This window comes from Bradysia coprophila, unplaced genomic scaffold, assembly GCF_014529535.1.
Source record: "Bradysia coprophila strain Holo2 unplaced genomic scaffold, BU_Bcop_v1 contig_297, whole genome shotgun sequence".
In the NCBI taxonomy this organism is placed as follows: Eukaryota; Metazoa; Arthropoda; class Insecta; order Diptera; family Sciaridae; genus Bradysia; species Bradysia coprophila.
The window spans coordinates 1,132,614-1,156,540 of record NW_023503555.1 but is presented as its reverse complement, the minus strand read 5'-3'; the positions used below and the strand labels follow the sequence as shown (position 1 = coordinate 1,156,540).

The following is a 23,927-nucleotide window of genomic DNA, read 5'->3' as shown; positions in this document are numbered from 1 at the left end:
AAAATCTGGTTGATGGCAGAATGGCAAAATAAAGCGGTATTATCTTAAAAATAGGAAGGAAAAGATTTTGTATGAAGTTCGCTCGAGGGCTAAGTTACTATGATAATTGATTACACACCCTAGAAGGAATTGACGTGGAAATACAATACAAGTGAGGAAATGAACACCTCATTTATGAAAAATTGATTGGAAATGGCCGGGGAAAGTGGCTTCAAAGTGGATGAATTTTCCAGGACACTTGTTTGGTGGAACCGTAATACCGACTCCATTCCGACTTCTACAGAAAAAAGTTCCACGAAATATCGGTAATTATCCCTACTTTCCTGAACAGGAGAAATTTTTTGAAAAGATATTGTTGTTTTCATGTAAATGGCTCTTGCGTACGGGAAAATGTCATTGCTCTACGATTTTTCTTGGCAAACAACATGGAACACCGTTCCAGATGCTCTTCTGGCAGTTGGGCCCTCAGAAAGAAGGAAAAAATCTACATTTTGGCACCAACTTTTTTTTCAAGACTTCTGTAGGCTTGCAGCCCAAAAGTACTGGGTTCATTTACATGTACAACGATAGTGGGTGAGGCCAGCTACAACACCCCATACTCAGTTCCGTGGTACATCGAAGCTGCAGAGAAGGCGGACTCTCCGAACATTCACTATATTTCTAGTCATAACTCTAGTGGATCAACTAGCACCAAGCGGTGCGTATACTCTACCTGTAGGTCTTTTCAAGGCCGACAATCGTACAACATTACAACCATTTAAAATAATTTTTTCTTGAATTATTGCCGAAAAACTGTCTTCGGTACCCTCTGGCATGTCTTCACTTTTGAGCGCTTTACACAGAAAACAAATTTTTTTAAGAAAAAGTGAAAGACACGTGTTTCCTAGAATTGAAAGACGAATCCAACGAGCTATCACTCATTAAAATCGAAGACCGCTTGTTTCCAAAGTTACAAAAATCACCTGAAGATTTGGCCATATCACTCTTAACGATAACAGAGGAATTTGTAGATAAGTAGATCGATTCGCTCTATCTCGCTCTATTTTTCACGGTCGCAGACAGTTGAGCTTATTATCGCTTTGTATCAAAGCTGGAAGTGGTGAGCCGTGAATTTTTGTGAAATTTCTCGACAAAAATTGTGAAAATTCACCCTGGCTTGTATATTGCCTTATAAACTTTGATTTAGATGAGGTGGATGGAATGAACTTTTGCTCCTTTAAATAGATTGTGTTTCCAACGAGCAGTTCACAATCCTTGTTGTGTCAGACTTTTGTCAGCTCGTATGAGGCAAAATGTAAATAGTTATGGGGCGATTTGAGGCATGGAAAACGCAGTAAATTGGCTTATGAATACATACCTAGTCGTAGGCAACATTGGCCTTTCATCCACTGTGAAGAATAAAATCATTACTGCCACACGGCTGCTTCAAATTTAACTCCGTCATAAGAACTTAAATTATATTTCTGGTTTATTTTAAGGTCTCGTTTACATAAAAACATTGATAATTGCTAAGCACTTGACTAAATCTTACCATTTTCAAGTTCGTGTGATAGATTTCTACTTCTACGTGGCTTTGGCAATGGGTTCCATTCCAAACTCGACCGATTCTCATCTTGACTAGCACCAGATCCAGACTGTAAGTTTTTGTCTCGGCGAACGACACATTTCTTAAATAAATCACCTGACTTGCCATCATCGACCACAAACTCGTCAAACTTTTCGACTACTGGCAGCGGTACATCGACAGACGACTGTTCCATATCGCTAATCATTTTTCTCATTTTCCGTTCGCTCTCCTCCAGTTCGCTGTACTTTCGGTTGATACTGTCGTCGGACGATTGCAATGGCTGTGGTTCTTTGACTGAGGTGGTTTGTATCGTTTGCGGCAAATATGTGTCGTAATTGTACGTCCTCTTAGTATCAGCATTTCCATTAGATTTTTGATTGATTTTCAGCAAGCTCTGACTCTTATTAATTGAAGCGATTATGTCTTTGACTGAACGACGTCTTTGAGGCGGTGCAGGAGGTAGATCCATATCTTCTACATCGATTTCTTGGTTATTGTGCGGGCGAAGCTCTACGTCTCGCCGCTGAGCCTCTGGTGAGAAACTCTTCAGGGCTACAAAGCGTATCTTATATCTGTCAGGCGGCTCACTAACGGTAGGCGTGCTACTTAAATCGTCTGTAGATTCAACAATTTTTAGTTCAGGAACATCGTCCGACTCTGATTCGTCTAGAATGCATTCATGACTTTTTGCGGAACATTTTTCCGAAGAATTTTCGAAGTTTTTTTTTACCGAAACTGTTGGCTTTTCCCTTGAGTCATTTGATGACCGCGATGCCTCAATCTGCACTGTTTCCACCACAATCACTTCCGAATCAACCTTTTGACTGCTCGGAGAACGGCGCTGACTTGTGCTATGCTCCGTAGTATCCTGACTGGTATTTTGGTTCGAAGAAGTCTGACTGGCATTGTATGTGGAAGGACTCTGACTGACAATGGGCTTGGAAGGACTCTGACTGGCTTTCTGTTCCGTAACATTCTGACTGATATTGTGCTCTGAAGGACTCTGAATAGCGTAATGTTCCGAAGCATTGTGACTGGTGTTGTGTTCCGAGCTACCCTGACTGGTGTTATGTTCTAAGATGAATTCAACCTCGCTGCTGATTGGAGTTTTTGGAGAATCGTCACAGCTTGCATGATCAGCATCACCATTCAGTTGGATCTCTTCATCATATTCCCAATCCTCGGTAGGTTTACGAACGATAATTCTTGGCGGAGATTGCACAGCATCCGCTTCAACTTTTTCGTTTACATTCAACTTCTTCTCCGAATTAAATTTGCGTAGCCTCACATTTTCAATGTCGGGATCTGGAGTCTGTGATGTCCTTTCCGGATAATCCTCGTTGTTCTCTGGACTTTCACGGGAATTACCCAACTTGCGATCAATCACCTTTCTACGTTCCGTCTCTTCGGCCACCGATTCGTGTACAGTTATTTTTTCACTTTCAATAACAGTTGCTGTTGGATGATCAGCCTGTTCCACTGAGTGAGACTCGGTTGCAACTGTTCGAATAGGAACTTTCTCAATCGTCACTGTTGTCTGTGAATATGTGACGGTAGCATTGTCGGAAGTTTCTGCTTTTACAGTTGTTGCTACACTGGATGATGTTCGTGCCGGTGGAATAGGTGGACTTTTTTCCTTCTTCTTAAGCGACGCGCTTCCATTGTTTTCACGTAATTTCTCTTGGTCGTTGTCGTGTGTGCGAACGAACGTTTCTATTTCGGCTGTTAAGTTTGATATGTCGGCCAAGTCCTCCTTACCAGATATTTCTTCTACAGTTGTACATGCTTGTTGAGTAGTCTGAAATTTGGGTTAACAAACGATTAGTATACAGTACACGGCTCAATGGGAGGTACAATATAGTGACGTGTTCAGCCAAGACAACCTTAGTATGACTTTTTGTTAGCTTTTAAAGGATCTTTACGCTAACATTGTCCTTTTATTCGAATTGTGGCGAACAATTTAAATTCTAAGGAAGCTTAAGATTCATGCAAACTCTAAGAGCTAACAAAAACTCACACCCGGCTTATCTTAGTAGTAAAGGTGTGTTATACTGGTGATAATACAAAAACATAAAATTTGTACGAGTAATACCGAGATGATGGACATCTACCCTTCCGATTTTGTAATAACCTTAACTGGAAAGTGCTAAGATGGCTTACTGAGCTACAACGCTGTGTAGGTAGATGATAATAATGGCAGTGATCGCAATAATATTGCATCGCGTGATTTTCGAACTACACATTCATCCGGATTTGAGTCACTTAAGTAGTAGGAGAAGGACACATCAATGATACAACTAATTTGAGTCTGATCATCAACACTATCCATTTTAAGCTCATCTGTTTTGCAGAGTCCGTCATCCCTAGCGATATTAGCACGCACTGTTCCTAGCATGAACACTGTATCGACGTCAAATTTGGAGGCTCTAGGGATTGTTATATTCAGTGCCTTTTATAAGGATTTTTCACTGGGGTGCACAACTTTCCGAAGGGCCCAATTTTTTTCTCGAAAGGGCCCTCACAAAAAAGCCGACGTTTATCATAAAATTTACATTTTTTGTTTTCTGTTTCCGGCACCTCTTCAGCGCCCTGGGCTTCGTATTACAGCTACCATTTCCCATTTCTTATTCCCAGCGCCCTTGGCTTAGCACATAGGCTAAGCCGGCACTGTCGTTAACAGCTGTGAAGGTAGGTCAGACCTCCCACTGAATTTTTCGGACAATTTTCATTAAAATTTCAGACATTTTCTACGAAGATTTCGGACTAATAGTGCGCTTGGGTATGGGTAATTGGTGGGCATAATTTGATAATCGATAGCAAATTCAATCGGACGCGATGATTTTTATTTGAGTCGTTGTTTCTAACGTGATTTGAAGGGTCGCATCATTGGTCGATGTATGCGCCGAGGTGCGCTTTGTGAATTCGAATAATGAAACTTTTGGATTACAGCGAATGAAAATTTTGAATCGCAGCGCAAAGTTTTAAGAAACGATGTGGCAATTAAGTTCACTGGACGGATTTATAAAAAGTGGGGTGCACTGGGGTGCACTGGGGTGCATTTATCAAAAGTGTGGTGCACTGATAGGGGACTGGGGTGCACTTTTCCTCCGACTTTGTATGTTAAAAAAGGCTCTGGTTATATTGTATGTTTTAACTTATCAAACGAAACAGGGCATCTATCTTTACAAAAGAAACGCGGTGCCTGCTGTGATTTCTTCAGCCTCCTAATATTTTTTAGGTTCATGCTGGAAGCAGTACTATGATGTTAAAACATTTTGTAAGAAAAGACATAGGGACACTCTAAACCTTTCAGGGGTTTTTGACTCATTTCGAATTACACTAACAAAAGTGACTGAATAACGTTAGTGGATGAATTCTGAAATAAGAATCCGGAGAATAAGATCTTAGAATAAGAAGATTCCAATGAGCAGTACACTCACTGAGCACAGTGTATTTTACGTAAGATCAAGCCGATTGATAAATGGTGCAACTGTGGACGACTAGATAGAAATTTAATCTATTTTCCAAATGAAACAAAAACATTGTGACATTGACCAAAATACAATGAGCCTCTTCTGATTAATGTGCAGATGAGTTATTTTGGAACGGTTCCAAGATTAAATGGAAACTTGTCGTCTGCTGTAACCATCATCGCTCTAATAGAATAGCAATCAAAAAAGAACAAAACAACACACTCACACACATACATTACACCAACTGTACAAAACATTTATATTTGCATTCAGCCTAATTCATTAAACAGCGGTCGAGAGAAGCGACTACTACATTATGCCATACAACAAATTAAACGTGATTTATAAATAGCAATACGCGTGCACTATATAGCGGTAAAGTAGGATACAAAACACTTTCAATTAATTATTTTAAACGGTTTTCTGTCTTAACAAAACGAAAAGAAAAACCTGTGTTAGTACATCGATGCATACTTGTAAAAATATCCAAATATTTTGGACTCCTTCCAACTCTGTGCGCAGCAAGAAGAAATTATTACATTTTTGATTATATTCGGAATTGAGCTAAACGAAAACAAAATTGTTACGCATGATTCGTACACTGGTAGCGCCTATATTCGACATAAAATACTTGAGACTATACTGAGCATGAGAATGGATTAACGAATGAAATTATCGCATCGTGCCGAGTTTTCATTATTTAGGATGTCAACCGGATTGAAATTCAATCTACTACTTCAGTAGTTTCAACATCCAATTTCCTATACAAGAAGACGTTATCTAAAGAGGTGAATGTGATCATTCCCACCTAACGCTATGATTTGAAACCTATGCTGCACTGTAACCATGCGCATGCCTAGCACGAACAATGTTTTGTCACTTTTGATATTAGAATTAGGACACAGTTCAGCGGTTTTTTTTTTGCGATAACGGTCCTAGCGACCTTCTCATATAAAAACCTTGGTGTCAACCGCTTATCTCTTGTAACATCTCAAGGAGAAAATTACTGGCCTATCGTACCTGACAAGTCCAATTTTGGAGTCAGATGCGGTAGGAGGTTGGTTTCGTTGCGATGTGAACCTGACTGACATATTCACAAGGGGAGTTACACTCGAGAGGCGCTGTTATTTTTAAGCATGTCTGGGTGCCTATCTAATTTTTCTATGCACAAGGACCATCGCGCTCAAAAACAGAAGTGCCCGAGCAAAAAATGTTCATGCTGAGTATGATAACAGTGTAGCATAATCAGTCCATGCCTATAAACATTGTCGTTAATTTTCTGATTTACTAGAGTGACCACACCTTGTCATCAAGTCGATTTTATTTACAAATTTACATTTGCTATATTTAACTATACAACAGAGCTTTGTTCGGTCAGTGTCACGACTGATACCTTCGGTTCAATTTCTCGTATTTACAAATCATCGTTAACCATTCACAGACAATTATGTCATAGGAACAGTTATCGAATCGGTTGATCTAAGAATTTCCGAGAGACTAAATTAATAGTTTTTTGTTTACCGAGGGAAGAAAATAGGAAATTCCAACAAGAGCGGAGTGAGGGCAGCAAATTGCTCTAGTTGGAATTTCTTATTTTCTTACCTCAGTAAACCTCGGTGAACACAACGTGTTTCATATGAGCAATTTTTCAAAACAAATGTGACAGTTCTGGGGAGAAAATGTATGTTTTCCTCTCTGTCAAAACATGAAGGTAGAAAATGGACCCCCGAATTGTCATCAGATACCGAACATATGAAAAATCTTTCGTTTAATTTATTTTATGCACCGAAGAAAACCTAAATTTCATTTTCTTCTAAATATCTTCTGTCTGTTATTTCTCTCTATTTTTCTTACTTCTCTCATTTCGATATACTTTCGTTATAATAGAGAAAGTTATGATAAGAGAGAAGAAAATATAATTCAGACCATGATTATGATTAGAGCAGAAGTCCGATTAATGATAACATGCCTTGCGGGCCTTGTAAAATATATGGAATAATTCAATGACAGCTCCCAAGGCAAGTTATAATTAACTGGTCTTCGGACTTCTCGCTCTGATCATAACATTCTTTAGAAAAAAGAGATTAATAACACGACGGCACTTTTCGCTATTTAATTTTTGTTGCCGATAACAGATGATAACGCTCTCCATAAATCAGGTCAGCTAAACTCGAATTTCTTGTTAAAACAACCGACTCTTAGAATTATATATTGAAACTACGGAATGCAATATAATGCAATTAGCGAAAGGTATAACGTACAATGTACAGAGCCTGTGTGTCTTATCTAATTTCTATTTTTGAAAATGTACAATCAAAAGCGTTCAGGAAAACAAAACCTAAAAACTGCCACTGTTGTTAGTTTAAAGATAGCAATCCATTGTCATAAATATACAAGTTTTCTACTTACACTAATTGAAGGACACGTAACTGGTGGTTGTGGAGCTTTACGTTTCTTTCGTTTTCTCAGCGACACCCCATCGACACTCTCACAACGACTAACATTGTCATCTTCGTCAAAGGGATTCGTACTGTTGATACTGGTCTGCGACGAGCCGTGTCGTGATTGCGGTGTTACATATCTGGTTCGCGGTGTTGGCGTCACGGAACCACTGTACACATATCGATCCCGTTGCGGTGATGTTGCTATCGTTTGCGAACCATTCTGAATGGTGCTTCTGTATCGATCGTTTCGATAAAAGCCGTTGGAATCCTGGAAACAATTTCGTTTATTTATAGGAATTTGAAAAAAAAACGGAACCGACTAGTGGAACGTTATGTCGTTATCGAACTAATGTTTTTCTTATCGGAATCAAGATAATTTTTTTTATTCGTCGTTCGTTATCTCTCACAGTAAAGTGTAAAAAAAAATTGAAAACCGAACACATGCATCATCAATTTATGAAGAGATAAGGAAAAACATCGCTTCAATGACTGAATGATTGAATAAATAAGTTCGAAGAAAACGTGGGATAATATAGAAAAACGTTCGTAACGTTCATATGTCCACGGCTTGAACCCTGTGCCATATTAGTCAGGGAGTGCACAAATTCACTCAGTTTTTTAACGTTGCAAATTGGCAACGGACCATTTAAGTATAATACGACATGTAGCTTCAGACAAACGTCACAAACAAGAACTCTCGTTGGAGCCTATACATGGGACTCCGTTAAGGAGAAGGTGATCTTGATGAAATCAAGTTCTAAACAGAGACAACCTGTTTCGTTATTTAGGAGCCCTTGTCTCGAAGCCGTGGCCTCATGCGACACTCAAGCTGTCGTATGACACCGGTCTAGTTCCTGCTGATGGTGATAGTACTAAAGAGAACTTACCCCTCCTGACGAATGGACATTCTGTAAGGAACTGCGATAACCGGATCGTTGAAAATTATTTCCCAGACCAATATCATAGGTGTGTCGGCTTCGGGAGTCAACGGTGTTGTACGTGTCACCCACTGGATACACTCGTCGCAACTCTGGAGGACTCTCGGACGTTTTATTTATGCCAAGTGTTGACGACTTTTTCTTCAATTTAAATGATTTGAATGCCCTGAAAAACAGACAGATAATTCCAATTAAAGCCATCGAATTGAGGTCTATATTGTGTGTATTGATTGTTGATTGTAATTTAATCATGGTCACAACTGTATGTAAAGTTTGTTCATCTCTTCATTATTGATGAAAATTGAAGCGTATACGAAATTGTTTGCATCTTTTCTCGTGTAGCATTTAAGTGCTTGGCACACAATTTACAATTTGCAAAATGATTGTGCTACGTACGTATGCAAGGCATATACAACAAGTTGATTAAAATGTTCATTGATGATACGGAATGAACTTAATTCTCTGCTTTTTTCGTGTATACATGAATATCAGACATTCATTTATGCAATCAAAATAGATTTGCGTATTTGATGTATAACCGCACCCTCATTCAATTCGACTAATATCAAGAAATTATGTCGTGGAACAATGTGATTTACGTTTGTTGTAAAACATTTTATTGTTACAGGAATTTGAGTGTATCTTCTTCAAGGTTCCGCTTGTAATGTAATTATTTGAAATAATTAAACATTTTCCAAATATTGCTTGTTGAAGGCAGAATTAAAACTGTATAAGGGTCTCGGCCGAGAACAAAACGATGTCGACACATTTGATCATGATTTTTTAAAGGTTCATTTTATAGAAAGTGATATGTTTGATACACTAAATAGAACATCTAAATGATATAATTATGACAAAGCTATCATAGCTATCAAAACCGTTCATATTTTAGAGAATTATGAGCTAAAAAGGAATAGTAGGTTACAATGTACCTTACACTGGATGCTGCGAAAGTAATTCATTACTCATGACACAGCCCTGCTACTAGCATGAACATAAAAAATATTCGGAGGCTGATGAAATCACAGTAGTAAGCGGTAGCTCTTAGCACTAAAGCCTCCAAATTTGACACTTGTCAATTCAGTGTTCATGCTAAGAGCAATGCTGTGCTCATGATCTAACAATTTTCTGACAAAAGTAAACTCCCAAGTGTCTTTTTGAGAAACAAGGTTAGGTAACTGTTTGTATATCCGAGCCAAAGGCGAGTATTTTCCGGATCAAGTTGAATTTCACATAAAAATTTATAAGAAATGAACCAAATTCGTTCCACATATAATCGGCAATTTTCGCAGGGGGCAAATTTGCTATGTAATGTTCAACTTTCGCATGGGACATGCAGTAAAAATGGATGATTAACGTGGAAATCTGGCACATGGTTCTAAAGCAACGCATTTGTTGAACTACGTAAAAGGTGAATTCGCACATACTCGTTACGTTAAGTCTGGATATGGACCCCAGTAAATGAAACGTTTCTGAGTACAAATCATTTATCAAAGAGGTGCATTGTGACATACTCATCCATACATCACTGTGTTGTGTATAAATACAAGAGAGTATGAAAATATACACCAACGCGAAGCATTAAACCCAAAAAATGTTGGTCCATGGCCTTAGGATCAGTCACTGAAAATTGCGAAATTTGCACTGTAACTGTAGGGCCCCAATGTTCAGTGGGTGAGCCTGAGGCCATGGACCAATTTTTTTTCTAGTGAATGGTGAACTTTGGTGAACTTTTTCATACTCTTTCAGAATATACAATATACCAGCCACAAAATTTCCATTTTCAAAATAGCTTCACAAATCGTGCGTATGACGTGGTATGTTTTGTAACGAAAAACGTCACAAGATTACAATTGTAATGTCACAAGATTACAAAATGCATCTTCGATTTGTGAAGCCATTAGGAAAGTGATAACTTTTTAATTGGTGAACTTTGAAAGAGCATAAAAAAGTTCACCAAAGTTCACCTTTGAACCCAACAAAAAGTTGGTCCATCTAGGTGAACTCGGTCACTGAACCTTGCGATTTTAGCATTTTATTACGTTTTTTGCAAGGTTCAGTGACCGGGTTCACCTGGACTGACCAACTTTTTTTGGGTTCAAAGGTGAACTTTGGTGAACTTTTTTATGCTCTTTCAAAGTTCACCAATTAAAAAGTTATCACTTTCCTAATGGCTTCACAAATCGAATCCGCGTTATCGGTGTAGTGGAATTTTGCAACGTTTTTGTAATTTTGTAATGTTTGCGTTACAAAAATCACAAAAACGCACGCTCGATTTCTGAAGCCATTTCAAAACTTAAAATTTTGCGGCTTGTATATCCTGAAAGAGCTCCAAAAAGTACACCAAAGTACACCGATAAACCCAACAAAAAGTTGGGCCAAGACATTAGGCTCACCCTCTGAACTTGCGTCTGCATGGAGGTTTTTTCACACATTTGAAAAAGTTAGTTAAGCTACCTAATCAAAAAATGTTTTCGAATTTAATGGTGTACTTTGGTGTACTTTTTCAAGTTCTTTCAAACCACTCCAGCTTTCAAGATGTAATTTATCTAACGGCCTCAGAAAATTAAATTTGGAAGTCGGTACTAAAGCGTCCTTGTGGCTGTATTACATTTTTTGTGAAATAAGTGAAATGTCTTAATTTTTTTGGTCATGTTCAACGGAAATGCTTTTTATTTTCATTGTTTAATTTCAACAGTCAGCTCGGTTTAGAAACGCTTTGTATTTTTGGGCTCTTCAATGTTTACCCGGCATTGATCGGATCTGTAATGGAGTAAAAAATATGACGTGTGCGACCATACTAAATATGGCGCTGTAAAAGTTGAAGCTTGTAATGACGAAATTTTCAATAATTTGAAACTACATTGAAGAATGAAAAGGACAAGAAATAATTTTAGGATATTAGAATTATGTATATGTACGACATCTTATTACAATTTCCCGCAACTTCCAGAATCAAAGATACCTTCAGGAAACGGTCAATCATCTGTTAACGACGAAGATGACAAACAATATTAGAATCGTTCCGGATGCGGTTCATTTATATAGCAAAATATCGTTTTAAACTAATGAAGTAAAAGATTCCGCCTCAAAAATCAAGTGGTACTGTAAACGAAAGAAGTGACAGATTACGCCACCGTATCTAACGCTCAGAAAATTTATTTTAAAAGATAACGAAATGTCAAAGCGTTTCGAAGAAAATAACGTTCTGAATGTACTGCCTGAGGACTGTATCTGGATGTGAGTGGAACTAACTATTTTTAATTTTTTCCTATGCAGATTCAGAGATGGGAACCTGAAAACTGTTTGCTCTAGGTGAGGCGAACGCAGGTAACACACTGTAGACTGATAATTTATCGATAAATTTATTCTTGTGACTCTCACAAACACGGGAGTGCCGTAATCTTAAAGAAGACAATCACAACACAGACTTAATGTGGCCATTATGTTGGCCTTATAAAGTTAAAAACAAGTTCAAAATCTTCTTTATACCGAAGCCATTACGACCATAAATGATCCTAATGTAAGCGAATGCATTTATCAAACTTACCATATATCCTTAAGTCCGCTGAACGAAAAGCTGTTGCTCCTGCCTGCCTTCTGATTCTGACCCTTTGACGATGAGTTGATTTTCCAAAATCGTAATCGTTTGTGATTTTCATCTTCATAGAAGGGATTCAGATGTTCTGGATAATCATAAATTGACACTTGACTTGATGCCCGTCCGGGTATTCTTCGTTCGTCACTCATGTTTAATTTTTAATATAATTTTCGTTCTATAACTTCTGTCTTTTGCTGAATTTCAACAGTTGTCCATTATTTCATCAATTTTTGAACGTTTTGTGTGTATAAATAACAAATTATCTGAATCGGCAAATTTGCCTTTCCTTAGTCTGGTTCGACCGTCATTCATCACGATTTTGCCTCATTTTCTATTTATAAATTTTTAATTTGTTCGCTATCGAGTAAACATTAAGAACAATATTGATTAGCACACAACTGTGATATCATTTGTAATTTACGATGTTGCTGTGCGCTTTATTAAGTCATGAAGTGTAGATGCTTTACATATCAGAACCGCACAATTTCATCATGTAAATTGATGCAATCAAATAACATGAGCAAGAAGATACAGTTTGGTTTTCGGCTTGGAACATTTTCTGCCTGGAATTTTTGACGAACGGATAAAAACGGATTTTTGAGGGCTTCCTATCTACGAAAATTTACTGTCTAAATCATGAACCGAAGCGATAGCGGAGGTTCGTTATCTTAGTATACACCTCCGAATCGAAGTGACAAATGACAAAGTTTGGTACTAGACTTTACTGAAACATTTCTCTAAATTCAGTAAAGGCCTCCACACACTTACTCCTTTACTTGAGATTCGATTCAAAAGATAGAAAAGATGCGGAGTTTTTATTCTTTGAATAAACCGTTAAGTCAACGGAGAGCTAAACGGCGTAAGTGCGTGGAGGTCTCAAATTTCATTTTAAGCAAAAATCGTGTTTCATGTTTCCGTCAAAATGATAGAGAGTTGAAAACACTTTCCAGAGATAGTAGTTAGTAAACTGTCACATTTAATGATCGTTTCCCATTTTCTCACCTCTACTAAAACTACATTGGCCTCTGTTGTGAAAAATGTTGGCAACCCTCAAAATGAAACTTTTTTCTTTTCTTTTCCTAGGTGAACTAATTGCTATTTTATATGTGCAGTGTGATTAGCTTATTTTCTGCACTCAAAACAACATTTCGTTTGATGACAGTTCGTGAAGAAAATGTCTACTTTCTTCCCTCTTGTTCCGATAGGGGAGAAAATAGAAACTTTGTCCACCGAACTGTCACCTATGTGTTGAAAAATCATATAACAAATTGATGCTTTTGTGTCTTGTAAAAAAACAGTTATTCACACCTCGCACATACGAAAAAAGTTGCGTGAACACCGGAAGAAAATAGAAAATTCAAACTCGGATGATTGTTTGAATTTCCCACTCTCTTCACTCTGTAAACAAATAACAATTGTTATTAGCTTGGCTGTAGACTAAAGAACTTAAATTCTTTGATAGAAGGAGTCTCAGGATCTGGAGGGTATTGAGAAATCTCCCATGTATCCACAGAAAATCTGGTACAGGGAAAATAGGATTCGGACGACTGCCAGATGAAATGATGGTTCAGGTTCAGTTCTTCCGACTCGTTGTTTTAATAAGATGGAAGTTTGCATCTTTAGCTGAACGTGCTTACTCATTAAAAGAAATTTTTTGGAGCCGATACGTAGGTTTACGTTAGGTCATATGACATCACATTGTAATGTTCTGTAAAGTAAAGCATCGCCTTAAGGTCTGTACAATAAATTGATACAAAAATGTAGATGTTGTTATTGTCTCGCTGGCTTCATTCATTTAACGTTTATCCGACCTGTAAGATTCACACCTATTTGTCATATCACACAGTTCATAAGGAAGAGATGAACAACGACAACATCAACTATTCTCATTCCACCAATGGAACTAGATTGAACTAGCGATACGACTGTTATGTACAATTCTCAATGAAAATTCGAATTCTGATTTTATTCCGTCCCGTTTTGCATTATTGAAGTTTTAAACCTGAAATAATTTTAAAGGTCTAGATGAAGGAAAAGTTCTCCAATCAATTACATCAACACCAGTAAATTTATTGTACCATCTAGTTCCTATCACCAAGGTCATGTATAAATACTCGTTTTATATGCCTATGCCATACATTCGTAATATGTGATGGAATCGATATTACTTGCAGACGCTGAGTTTATTTGTAAATATTCTGAAATTGAAAGCAACAGCAAAAGAAATCCATACTCTGACCCATCGATTAGCATATGTAGCATATGTATATCATGGATATTATCCAAAATGACGTAACTTGATATTCTACAATGTAAATAGAAGTTCACATATAAACTCAACTATTGCGAAACTCAAAATGATAAACTAAACGAATGCAAATTTGAATCATTCGACATTGGAACTGAACGACTTGCAAAAATTTTGTTTTTGCTTTGTAAAAGTTGGAATAAGTAACTTTAATGACTTGTTCCTAATCAACTCATTTAAATAGCACACGTATACAACGCACACGGTGAGCTTGAAATTTTTTTTATTTGACCTCTCGTGGACATGAAATGTTTTTAGTGGTTTTTGTAGAGGGCGGCAGCACGAGTAGGAATAACATAACAAGAAAATATTTCGATGGGAAAATTTTTAACTAGATCGATTTTTCGTTTTTCTGTGCCCTGCAGGAAGCTTCGAAAATTTTTTGGACCCTACTGGTGACTTGTTTGATCACAAAAATATAGTTACTGTTTAGCCTGAGGTCTAGGCTTTACAGCGATACCAATCATGACATTCATGACTACCAAGAAACATCTTTTATGAAGGAAAGTCATTCTACTATGTCGATGTGAATTTTAAAGGCTGTATCATACGTGGATTACTTATATTTTCTCTTAAAAAGTATTTTTAGTTAATTAACATTATGTAAGGGGTTAATAAAAGGTCAAAGGATGAGCTTGGATTTCATTCTGACAAAATCTTTGTTGGTACACCTGAACGACCACCCAAATTTCTTCGTATAATGTCTCATTTTTTAGTGGAAACAACTAAAATGTTGCAGAATTAGCTTAGAATGACTATTGGAGAAACTACGAACGAAACAAAAGAAAGGTTTGTTAATTTTTGAGTCGAGATAATGCAGTTTACTCATGGGTGCAATTTACAAAGAAACCTATTTCGAGTTAAAAATCTTCTTTCGACCTTTTATTAACGCCTTAAATTATGTAAAATAACTAAAAATAATTTATAAGAGAAAATAAAAGTAATCCACGTATGATACAGCCTTTAAAATTCACATCGACATAGCAGAATGACTTTCCTTCATAAAAGATGTTTGTTGGTAGTCATGAATGTCATGATTGGTATCGCTGTAAAGCGTAGACTTCAGGCTAAACAGTAACTATATTTTTGTGATGAAACAAGTCACCAGTAGGGTCCAAACAGTTTTCGAAGCTTCCTGCAGGGCACAGAAAAACGAAAAATCGATCTAGTTAAAAATTTTCCCATCGAAATATTTTCTTGTGATGTTATTCTTACTCGTGGTGCCGCCCTCTACAAAAACCACTAAAAACATTTCATGTCCACGAGAGATCGAATAAAATTTTTTTCAAGCTCACCGTGCGCACACATGTTAAATGCTGAAAAGAACCAATTTATTATTGGATAATATGCCTGGCTTTATGTAACCATCAAACATTCATTTTGATTCCGATTGTCGTTTGCTAAATAAAGAATTGAATTTCCTCAAGCTTTCATCAATTCTAGCGTATGAAACACAATGGATGACATGCTAGTAACTATTCGAACAACAGGAAAATATTTTCTGTAATTCGCATGCGAAAAGAAAACGATCATCAACCCAAAATTCGCATTGCACATGGGAAAGAAATTCTCATTTTCCTAACTAGTGTTCAAATATCGCGGCTTCGTCGCGTATTTTCAACATCATTTAGGAAAAACGTTGTTCCTAAAAGGTTTTTTTTAAGAAAATCAGTGGTTTCCAGCACGATCCGGAGACGAGGCATGCCTTAGAAGCACATGCCGAACTGAAATTCATTGCAGAACTAGTGTGGAAAGGTACCTCATTCTGATACTGCCCTGGTGAAAATGCATATTGTCTCTTGCGATTTGATTTGTTCGTTTAAAGACCTCACTAACATCATTTTACAGCAAATAAAAAAAGCGATCTGGGCTTAACATGACTTCCGAACCACGCCTCGAAGTATTGACTTCCGAACCGCGCCTCGAAGTATTGACTTCCGAACCGCGCCTCGGAGTATGTGGAAATATAAGTGCTTTATTGAAGATGTGAGGATTGAGAACCTGTATTTTGAGCTTTTGAGCTCATCTAAGGCTTTTTTTCTTATATCTAAAATAAATCTGACGCGGCAGTCTATCGCCGTTTTACTGAGACAATAAATAGTTCACGAGAGTTCAATATAACTATCCTATGTTGTGTGCATAGGAGATAAATGCGCTTCGATGCAGCATTGCATCGATGATGGTCATGTCTCTCTGGAAAGTATAAAGTCATCGATTTTCGATGTAGAAATTCGAAACAAATAAAGATGAAAATTGACGACCTCGATGACACAAAAAAGCGATGAGCTTTGGATAATGTGCGGTCTTATATATAGCAAAACAATGTCAAAAAATCTTGTAAAATACCACTGGACTATACTTCACCCAATTGAAGTAACAGATTCGATAATTAACCTAATGTAATATGCTTGCTGCCTGTTGCATGGTTAAATAAGTCATCCTACTAATTTCCTATATCGCTTGCGTACGCAAATGGAAACCATTCAGCGATTTATTGAATATTAAAAGGTCTAAACATGAAACCAAGCCATCGAATTTACTGTCTTGCTAATTATAAATCTGATTCATAAGTTATTCAAGAATGGAATGTCGAAACGCCACTTGAGCTTAGTATATTTCACTCTGATATCGGAACATCTTCTTTTATTAGTATTATACCAATCAGTTATCGTATCAGTTCCCTAAACATAAACATTTTTTGGTTTTGTTTTGGTGAACTTTTATTTTAACGAAAATTTGGGTTACATGTCTTCGTAATGCATGTATACCATCTAGATATATACGACCATATGGTGCGTGCTAGTTCAAACTAACTATCTGCACCACACATTACGAAATTCTATTTTTGTTCAATCTTTTTTGTTATAAAGACGTGAACGAACCGGCATCAAAGACGATTAAATTCATAAACGATTTTATAATAAAATTGAATTTAAACTTTCTGATTTGGCAGACAAATATGAACGGACGGACGTGGGCCATTCAATAAACGATTTGATGTGTGTATAACAATAAAAGTTTTGCGACTCTGGTGACACCGAAACCATCCATAAAAACATTCAAATGGTGACATTGTATTGTTTTTGCCAAATGAATATTCGTATTAATGCGAAGTGAAATCATGGATTCATTAAATGAAATTACACTTTTTCTTGCTGTATGAATTGTGTGTGTATGTAACCTTGGCAGAACTGAATAAAACGAGACAAAGTCAACCTTTATTTTTATCAGGCACAGTCTTTGTACTTGAAGATAATATCAACAATAAGTAGCTCTCTCATGGCATGAATGTTGAAGATGCATGAAACGGTCTGCATACTGCAATAAAAGTTGCACGTTATTAAGTCTACTAGAAACATCTACTCATCTGTTGCCAACGACGAAGGTAATAATAATTGAAGATCCCTATAGATCATGCTCTTATATAGCAAAATAAGTAATAAAAGAAACGAAGTACTAGAATATGCAAACAAACATTAAGCGGTTGTGTTAAACAGAAGAAGTTATAGATTTTATGGTTATAATGGTAAAAGTTAGACTACTATTATGCGACAGAAGAACTCTATGCTATGCCAAATTTTGCTCAAATGAAATAAGAGTCAGCGAATCGGCAAAACATTATTTTGAACCAAATTTGTTCTAATTTTAAACTGCATTACTGTGATTTACGAAATTCCCACGAGATTATTACTCTAGGAAGGGAGTTTGGCGAGCTCGATCTAGAGTATTTTTTGGGAAAATGAAAATTTGAAAGGGGTACGGACTTGATCTAGACTGCAAACGGTAATTTTCAGAACATCTTAGATCGAGTTCGCAACCATTTCAATTTTTCACTTTCCCGGAAAACTCCCTAGATCGAATTGGAACTTTCACACTCATTACGTAAATTTCAAAAGAAATGTAGAGCCCTAAAGTAGGAATGTCACTCGGCGGAAGATTCTTCGATACCGGTTTGAAGCCAAGGTACTCAATTACCCAGGTAACTTTAGGTCACTATCCCATACAGCATTCCAAAGACCTACAACACATTCATTAATGCAATGAAATCAATTAAATTTAAGAAGCCACATCTCGTTTAACCGCGTATTGGTTAAATACCTCGCCATGTATTCAAAATAAGTTCTGTTTTTACAACAGCAACCAAATTAATTACACCTTCCGGTTAAATCCATAAATTAATTGTGTTATCAGTATCGTTGCTAACGCTTCAAGGAAAAGTGTGGGCATCTGGATAAAAAAAACGTCAGTCTATTCGGTATAAGTCAATAAGCAAACGATATTATTGCCTCTGTGTGTATGTACGAATGAATGTACCTTCAATATACACCTCTATATGACTGCTATGTGTAATAATCAAGGTAATAAGTATCTAGACCAGCATAAAATAGAATTTTTAGATTTTAAATTCGTTCCATAAAATAGATTGCGCCGGTCTCTTAACATTTGGAAACCAATTTTATTCCAATCAAGTGACGTGACTGACAAAAAAAGCTCGTCACTCATAAATTTCGAACTAAAAAAAAACTTTAAAAATGAAAATTACGTCAGACAGTATAACACACAGTCAATACAACTGGCTAGAGAATCTTTTTTTGTTGTTGTTGTTTAAGAAGATTGCGTCGTCAACAACAATAAATTAATCTCCATACGATCAGAAATTATAAGAAATTTATGGTTTCAGTGACAAATATAACAACATCTTCATTTACAGCACAATTTCTCAACTTTGGTCGTGTCCTTTTGAATCGTTTCGTTTTACTATAAATAAAATGTCACATTGAAACGAAGACAGATAAATTTCTATTTCACTTTAAATGTACACACAAGATCAATATTGTGATTTACACGTTATGGTGTTGTAAGATACACTTCAATGATAAATCACTAATTAAACACAATTTTCCACACAGTTGCGCATTTGCGCAATTGCCTTTTTTATTGCGCTCGTTTTATTGTTGCACACTGTACTTAAAGTACATTTCATTCGCTAAATCGTTCAATCATATCACGCAAATTCTTTAAGTTCATTATCTTTGAATCGACTTTATTCTTATGCAACAAAAAGATTTTTCATTCCACTTTATCAATCGCTTCGTTATAACACAAATTTTCATTTTTTAAACTATAAACTCATCGTCGTCGCACCCATATTCTCATCTAAATAACCCATTCTATTTACCTCTAATAAATTATTTACCAAAACATCGTCAATCCTAACTATAACTAACACCAACATTAGCCAGAGTTTGTTTTAATTAATAAAAAAAAGATTTTTAATTAACAAAAAAAATATTTTTATTTGAATTTTCAATTGTTTAGTGCGGTGTTTGTTTCACTTCGCGGCGCTTTCTCGACTAATTTTGTATACAATTTTCTGATCGCTTTACTGGTTTGTGTGTTAGAAATAGAATGACACGCTGTAATATACCGACGAAAACTTTTCGTTGCGATAAGTTCGATTTAACAATCGTAGTATATGGAATGGAATAATCGGTACGGTCTTATAGGGCTGAAGTAGTCGGTATAGTAGCATAACTGAAGAGATTAATGGCATTCATAATTGTTTCGCTAAAAAACAAACGAAAATAAAATAGGTCCAAAATTTCCCAGACTTATGCCCCTGACACACAATGACTGACATATTCAATTTTCCATACAATTTGACAGATAAAATGTCAAACAGCCGAATTTTTTTATAAAAATAATTTTTGACCGTATGAAAATTCATTTTTTTTTCGCTGTTATGTTGGATTTCCATACAAGCCTGTCTGTCAAAATATTTTTATAAAAAAATTCTTCTGTACCTCTTTCACTAAAGCATTTTAAGTGCTCGAAGTACAGACAAACGTCGAAAAATGGATTAGGGAAATTCCCAGAAAAAAATTGTAATGTGGTGTGGCTGACATGGAATTTCCTATAATATCGGTTTTGTACGACTTCGTGTTTCCGATTTTGATATCTAAGAACATTGAAAATATAAAATATTTTCTACAAATTCATTGATGGTACCGATGGTCCATGAGATGTACCTGTATACGATAGTCTTAGCTCTCAAAATTTAAGACTTTCGCGAATGTTTTGCGACACACATCTGACAATGATTTTGACTTCGGTTGTTGTGTTGAACTAGAAGAACCCAATCATAAATACATTTTTTTCACCGGCCATTTTAAGTGACGAAAGCTCTAATCGAAGTCCAGTGTTCTTCCTACTTTAACAATACAAAGAACCCTAATACCTATTGAATCTAATTCATCGAGGATTCCGCTGTTGATCATCGAGGTCTGAGACATGCGTACAAAGGAAATCATTCCAATTTTATCTATTACTTCTCTTGTTTATTGTATAGCTTGGCTGATACCAAATCTTTCACTTCATTTTTTCAAACATACATTTTCGAATATAAGAGATCTCTTACCACCATTCGTTGTTTATTTTTGTACCCCGTTTCCAATAACAGATGACTAATGGTCGTTTCAAAAATTCACTAATTGAGATACATTTCTAAACAGGGATCCCACCAATGAACTACTAAAGTCAAATTTTTTGTATGGTGGCCAGAAAATGTACCTGTCTCCATCGGTTTAATCATCCGGGCATTATTTTGGTTTCGAAACGTAATAATATTTTTCAACGTGTGTTAATATAACGAAATAATATTATTAATAAATACACTTTGCACATACGTACGTATACTGTATGGTGAATAAAAAGTAACACACCGGAATGATATTCGGCGTAAGAGCAGAAAATATCGAACAAACATTAAGTAATTTTTCGGAGGATTTACCCGAGAACGCAGACTTTGGTATATTCAGAAGTGGTTATTTCTTACCGCATTTTTACATAAGAGTCTCACGAGCTATCTTTATTTATATTAGAAAATCGACGAAAATATAAAATTAGATCTGATAAGATAAGGAATGCATGATAAAGGCCTACACTAGGAGTGAAAATAGTATCGTTTCTACTTGGTTTTAAGATCTATTCACTTCATTCAATAAGAATTTTACTTTTATAAAATTTTTAAAACTGCAAGTTATCTGTTATCGACAACGATGACAAATTTACTTACTGAAGTAATAGACCTATGCAACATGTGATTTATTCAATTCAAAATCTCAATTTAATTAGAGCGTCGCCCAGTGGTAAAGTAAAGCCACTAGGTTCTAGTTCTAAATTGTCTTAACAACTAAATACAGTCGACGTCAGTGAAATTTAGACATAAATTACCTTCAGCTGTTTTTCAGCTGTGCCACTCATACAAACAAACCTGCTTAACGTCTTTCTACGGTTTTACTACCTCGCGCGTCCATGTACCTATTTCAACAGTATAAAGACGTAAAGAACCGTAAATTCATGTCTAAACTTCCTTGACGTCAACTATACTTCATTTGAACAGTACACCAAGTAAAAAAGAAAAGTCATAATCTATTAACACGGTCTCAACGTTTTCAAGGCTGCGAGAAAGTCTAGAATTATCATTGAGACCTACCATAGCACTGCACCTAGCACTAACCTAAAACATATTTTGAGGCTGATGGTATCAGAATAGGATTTTCATTTCTTTCGTACACAGCCAGAAGTCATGCTTTCTTGGTGTTAGGTAAAACATGTATCAAAATTTGGAAGCTTTTTGACGTCTGACGTAAGAGTGTTAATGTTAGGAGCAGTCCTATGGACCTACTACAGCAATCGAAATAGAAACTCAATCCCAATTTTATTAATTTGAGTTGAATTTTCCTTTAATAATTCATACTGCAGTGAAACATGAAAATAAACTGTTTCACGCAATGAACTTGATGATAATACAACACATACGGTACGGTCTTATATTCAACGAACGTCTTATTACTCTTTAGTATTGGTTCAAGTTCAATACGACTGGAAAGTACGATTGGATCGTTATTGTCACAATATAAAATTAAAATCGTTTAAATAATGAATCAGAAATGGAATCAATAACCTGGTTAGCGGTGATGACAACAACTAGTACCTGAATGATACCGTGTGTAACTATAACAAGCAATTGATTTGTGAAATATCGAATACACACAAGAAATGAGCTGCAACACACATTAAAAAGCGTGTATACGACTCAGTTGGATATCCGAATTAATTTTTTTTTCAGTCAAGAATTGAATAAAAATACTCGAAATTAAATTTACTTGATCTTATTACAGGTGATTACGCACGAGCCACGAGATGAACGATAATACACTACAATTTTTTTGAATAAATATTGTTGTAGTTCTAATTCAGCTTCAATGCAATGTATTTATAAGACCAATTCATTGATTCGAATAGTATTTTTAGGATGTTTGCATTAGCGGGATACTCGTAGTACTTATTAGTTTTCAGCGGTGGAGGAATTGAGTAATTAAAACATCAAAAGTGGGTCTAAGAAGACATGGATCTGCATAATTGCTTTTGAACAAAGATATTTATTGATATTTGCATCACTTGGAGGGAAACCACGAAATGGTAATATAAGGGTGAAATCGAGAGAATGTCACGTGATGCACAAAATATTAAACGCATTATGAGACGCAAAACACAAAACACAAAACAAAAACAGCTGAGAGAGTGAGAGAATTAACTGTAGGCTTAAGCTGAAAACAAGCGAGGCATTCAAAACATGTTTTGGTCCTTGTTTTCATGACGAAATTGTCGCAACTGTCAAATAAAGTTAGAAATTTCTCTATCGAAAATTGCGATTGCTGCATCTGTCAATGAAAACTAGGACCAAAACACGTTTTCAATGTCTCGTTTGTTTTCAGCATTACGTATGTAAACGGTCGTTTTCACTCCTTCGACTGTTTGCAAGTACTATGAACATCGTTTATTTGCTCTCCAACTTTCAGCGCGTGATTTCGAGTGTTTTCGTATCATAAAGCGTATAAAGTAATTTGCAGGTTGGTTGATTCCATTCTCCAAACTTTGGTCATTTTATTAAATACGAAGACACAGCTTCTGATGATTTTACATATAAAAAAATGAGGTGAGTTTTTGTATGAAATTCGCCATTTTATCGTCAAGTGTGTTTAACGTCAAAGTTCATAGTCTTGGGTTGTTTCAAAATTCTCACATTACAATAGGAAAATAGAGTTTAGAAACTAAGGGTAAAATCTATTACAATTTAGTACTTTTCTTCATAAAAAGACTGCTGTCACTGAATTATTTTTTCATGAACAAACTTCACTGGTGTGACATTTCATGGGAATGAATCAATGTGAAGTTGTTACACAAAAAAAATAGTCCAATGAGATTGAAGTACTATAAAAAAAATGTGGCGCCTCTACAGGCCAACCGACTAGGCGAATAGGTTTGTTCGAAGGTCATTTCGAAATGTCGAATTCCATCTATATACGGCAACTTAACCTCAACTTTCAGGTTGACGAAAATTTAAACGAAAGATTTACAAAGAAATTCGTCGACGTTATGTTATGTTAGGTTATGTTTATCTATGTGGATGAAATCGTCGTCGTTCGTGTTGTCAAAGTTCGTGTTTACAATTATTTGGAACAAACCTATATGCTACCATTTGATAGGTTTTTATGACACGAGAGTGGTAAAATTGTAGTCTCGCACTCTAA

The 23,927-nt window shown here is 36.1% G+C and overlaps 1 protein-coding gene across 5 annotated transcripts; it reads right to left on the bottom strand.

The window, feature by feature from the left end:
• Positions 1-1,443: 1,443 nt before the first annotated feature.
• LOC119078722 (nucleolin 2) lies at positions 1,444-19,697 on the bottom strand. Of its 5 annotated transcripts, none has more exons than XM_037186394.1 (5): positions 19,511-19,697; positions 11,973-12,380; positions 8,372-8,588; positions 7,450-7,752; positions 1,444-3,365 (listed from the first exon to the last, which is right to left on the bottom strand). In XM_037186394.1, exons 2-5 carry the CDS (start codon positions 12,170-12,172, stop codon positions 1,521-1,523), a joined length of 2,565 nt encoding a protein of 854 aa, XP_037042289.1. In that variant the 5' UTR covers positions 12,173-12,380; positions 19,511-19,697; the 3' UTR covers positions 1,444-1,520. The 5 variants fall into 5 exon arrangements, with proteins under 5 accessions (XP_037042289.1, XP_037042290.1, XP_037042292.1 ...); XM_037186395.1 differs by having other exon boundaries at positions 11,973-12,354; XM_037186397.1 differs by having other exon boundaries at positions 19,529-19,697.
• Between the last annotated feature and the right edge of the window lie 4,230 nt (positions 19,698-23,927).

What these genes read in the sequence shown, in the direction of transcription:
- LOC119078722 (XM_037186394.1), bottom strand. Translation starts at nt 12,172, where the DNA reads ATGAGTGACGAACGAAGAATACCCGGACGGGCATCAAGTCAAGTGTCA. An exon ending in ATGTCCATTCGTCAGGAGGG is followed by an intron (nt 7,753 to 8,371) that starts GTAAGTTCTCTT and finishes AATTGTTTCCAG; the next exon opens with GATTCCAACGGCTTTTATCG. An exon ending in TTACGTGTCCTTCAATTAGT is followed by an intron (nt 3,366 to 7,449) that starts GTAAGTAGAAAA and finishes CCCAAATTTCAG; the next exon opens with ACTACTCAACAAGCATGTAC.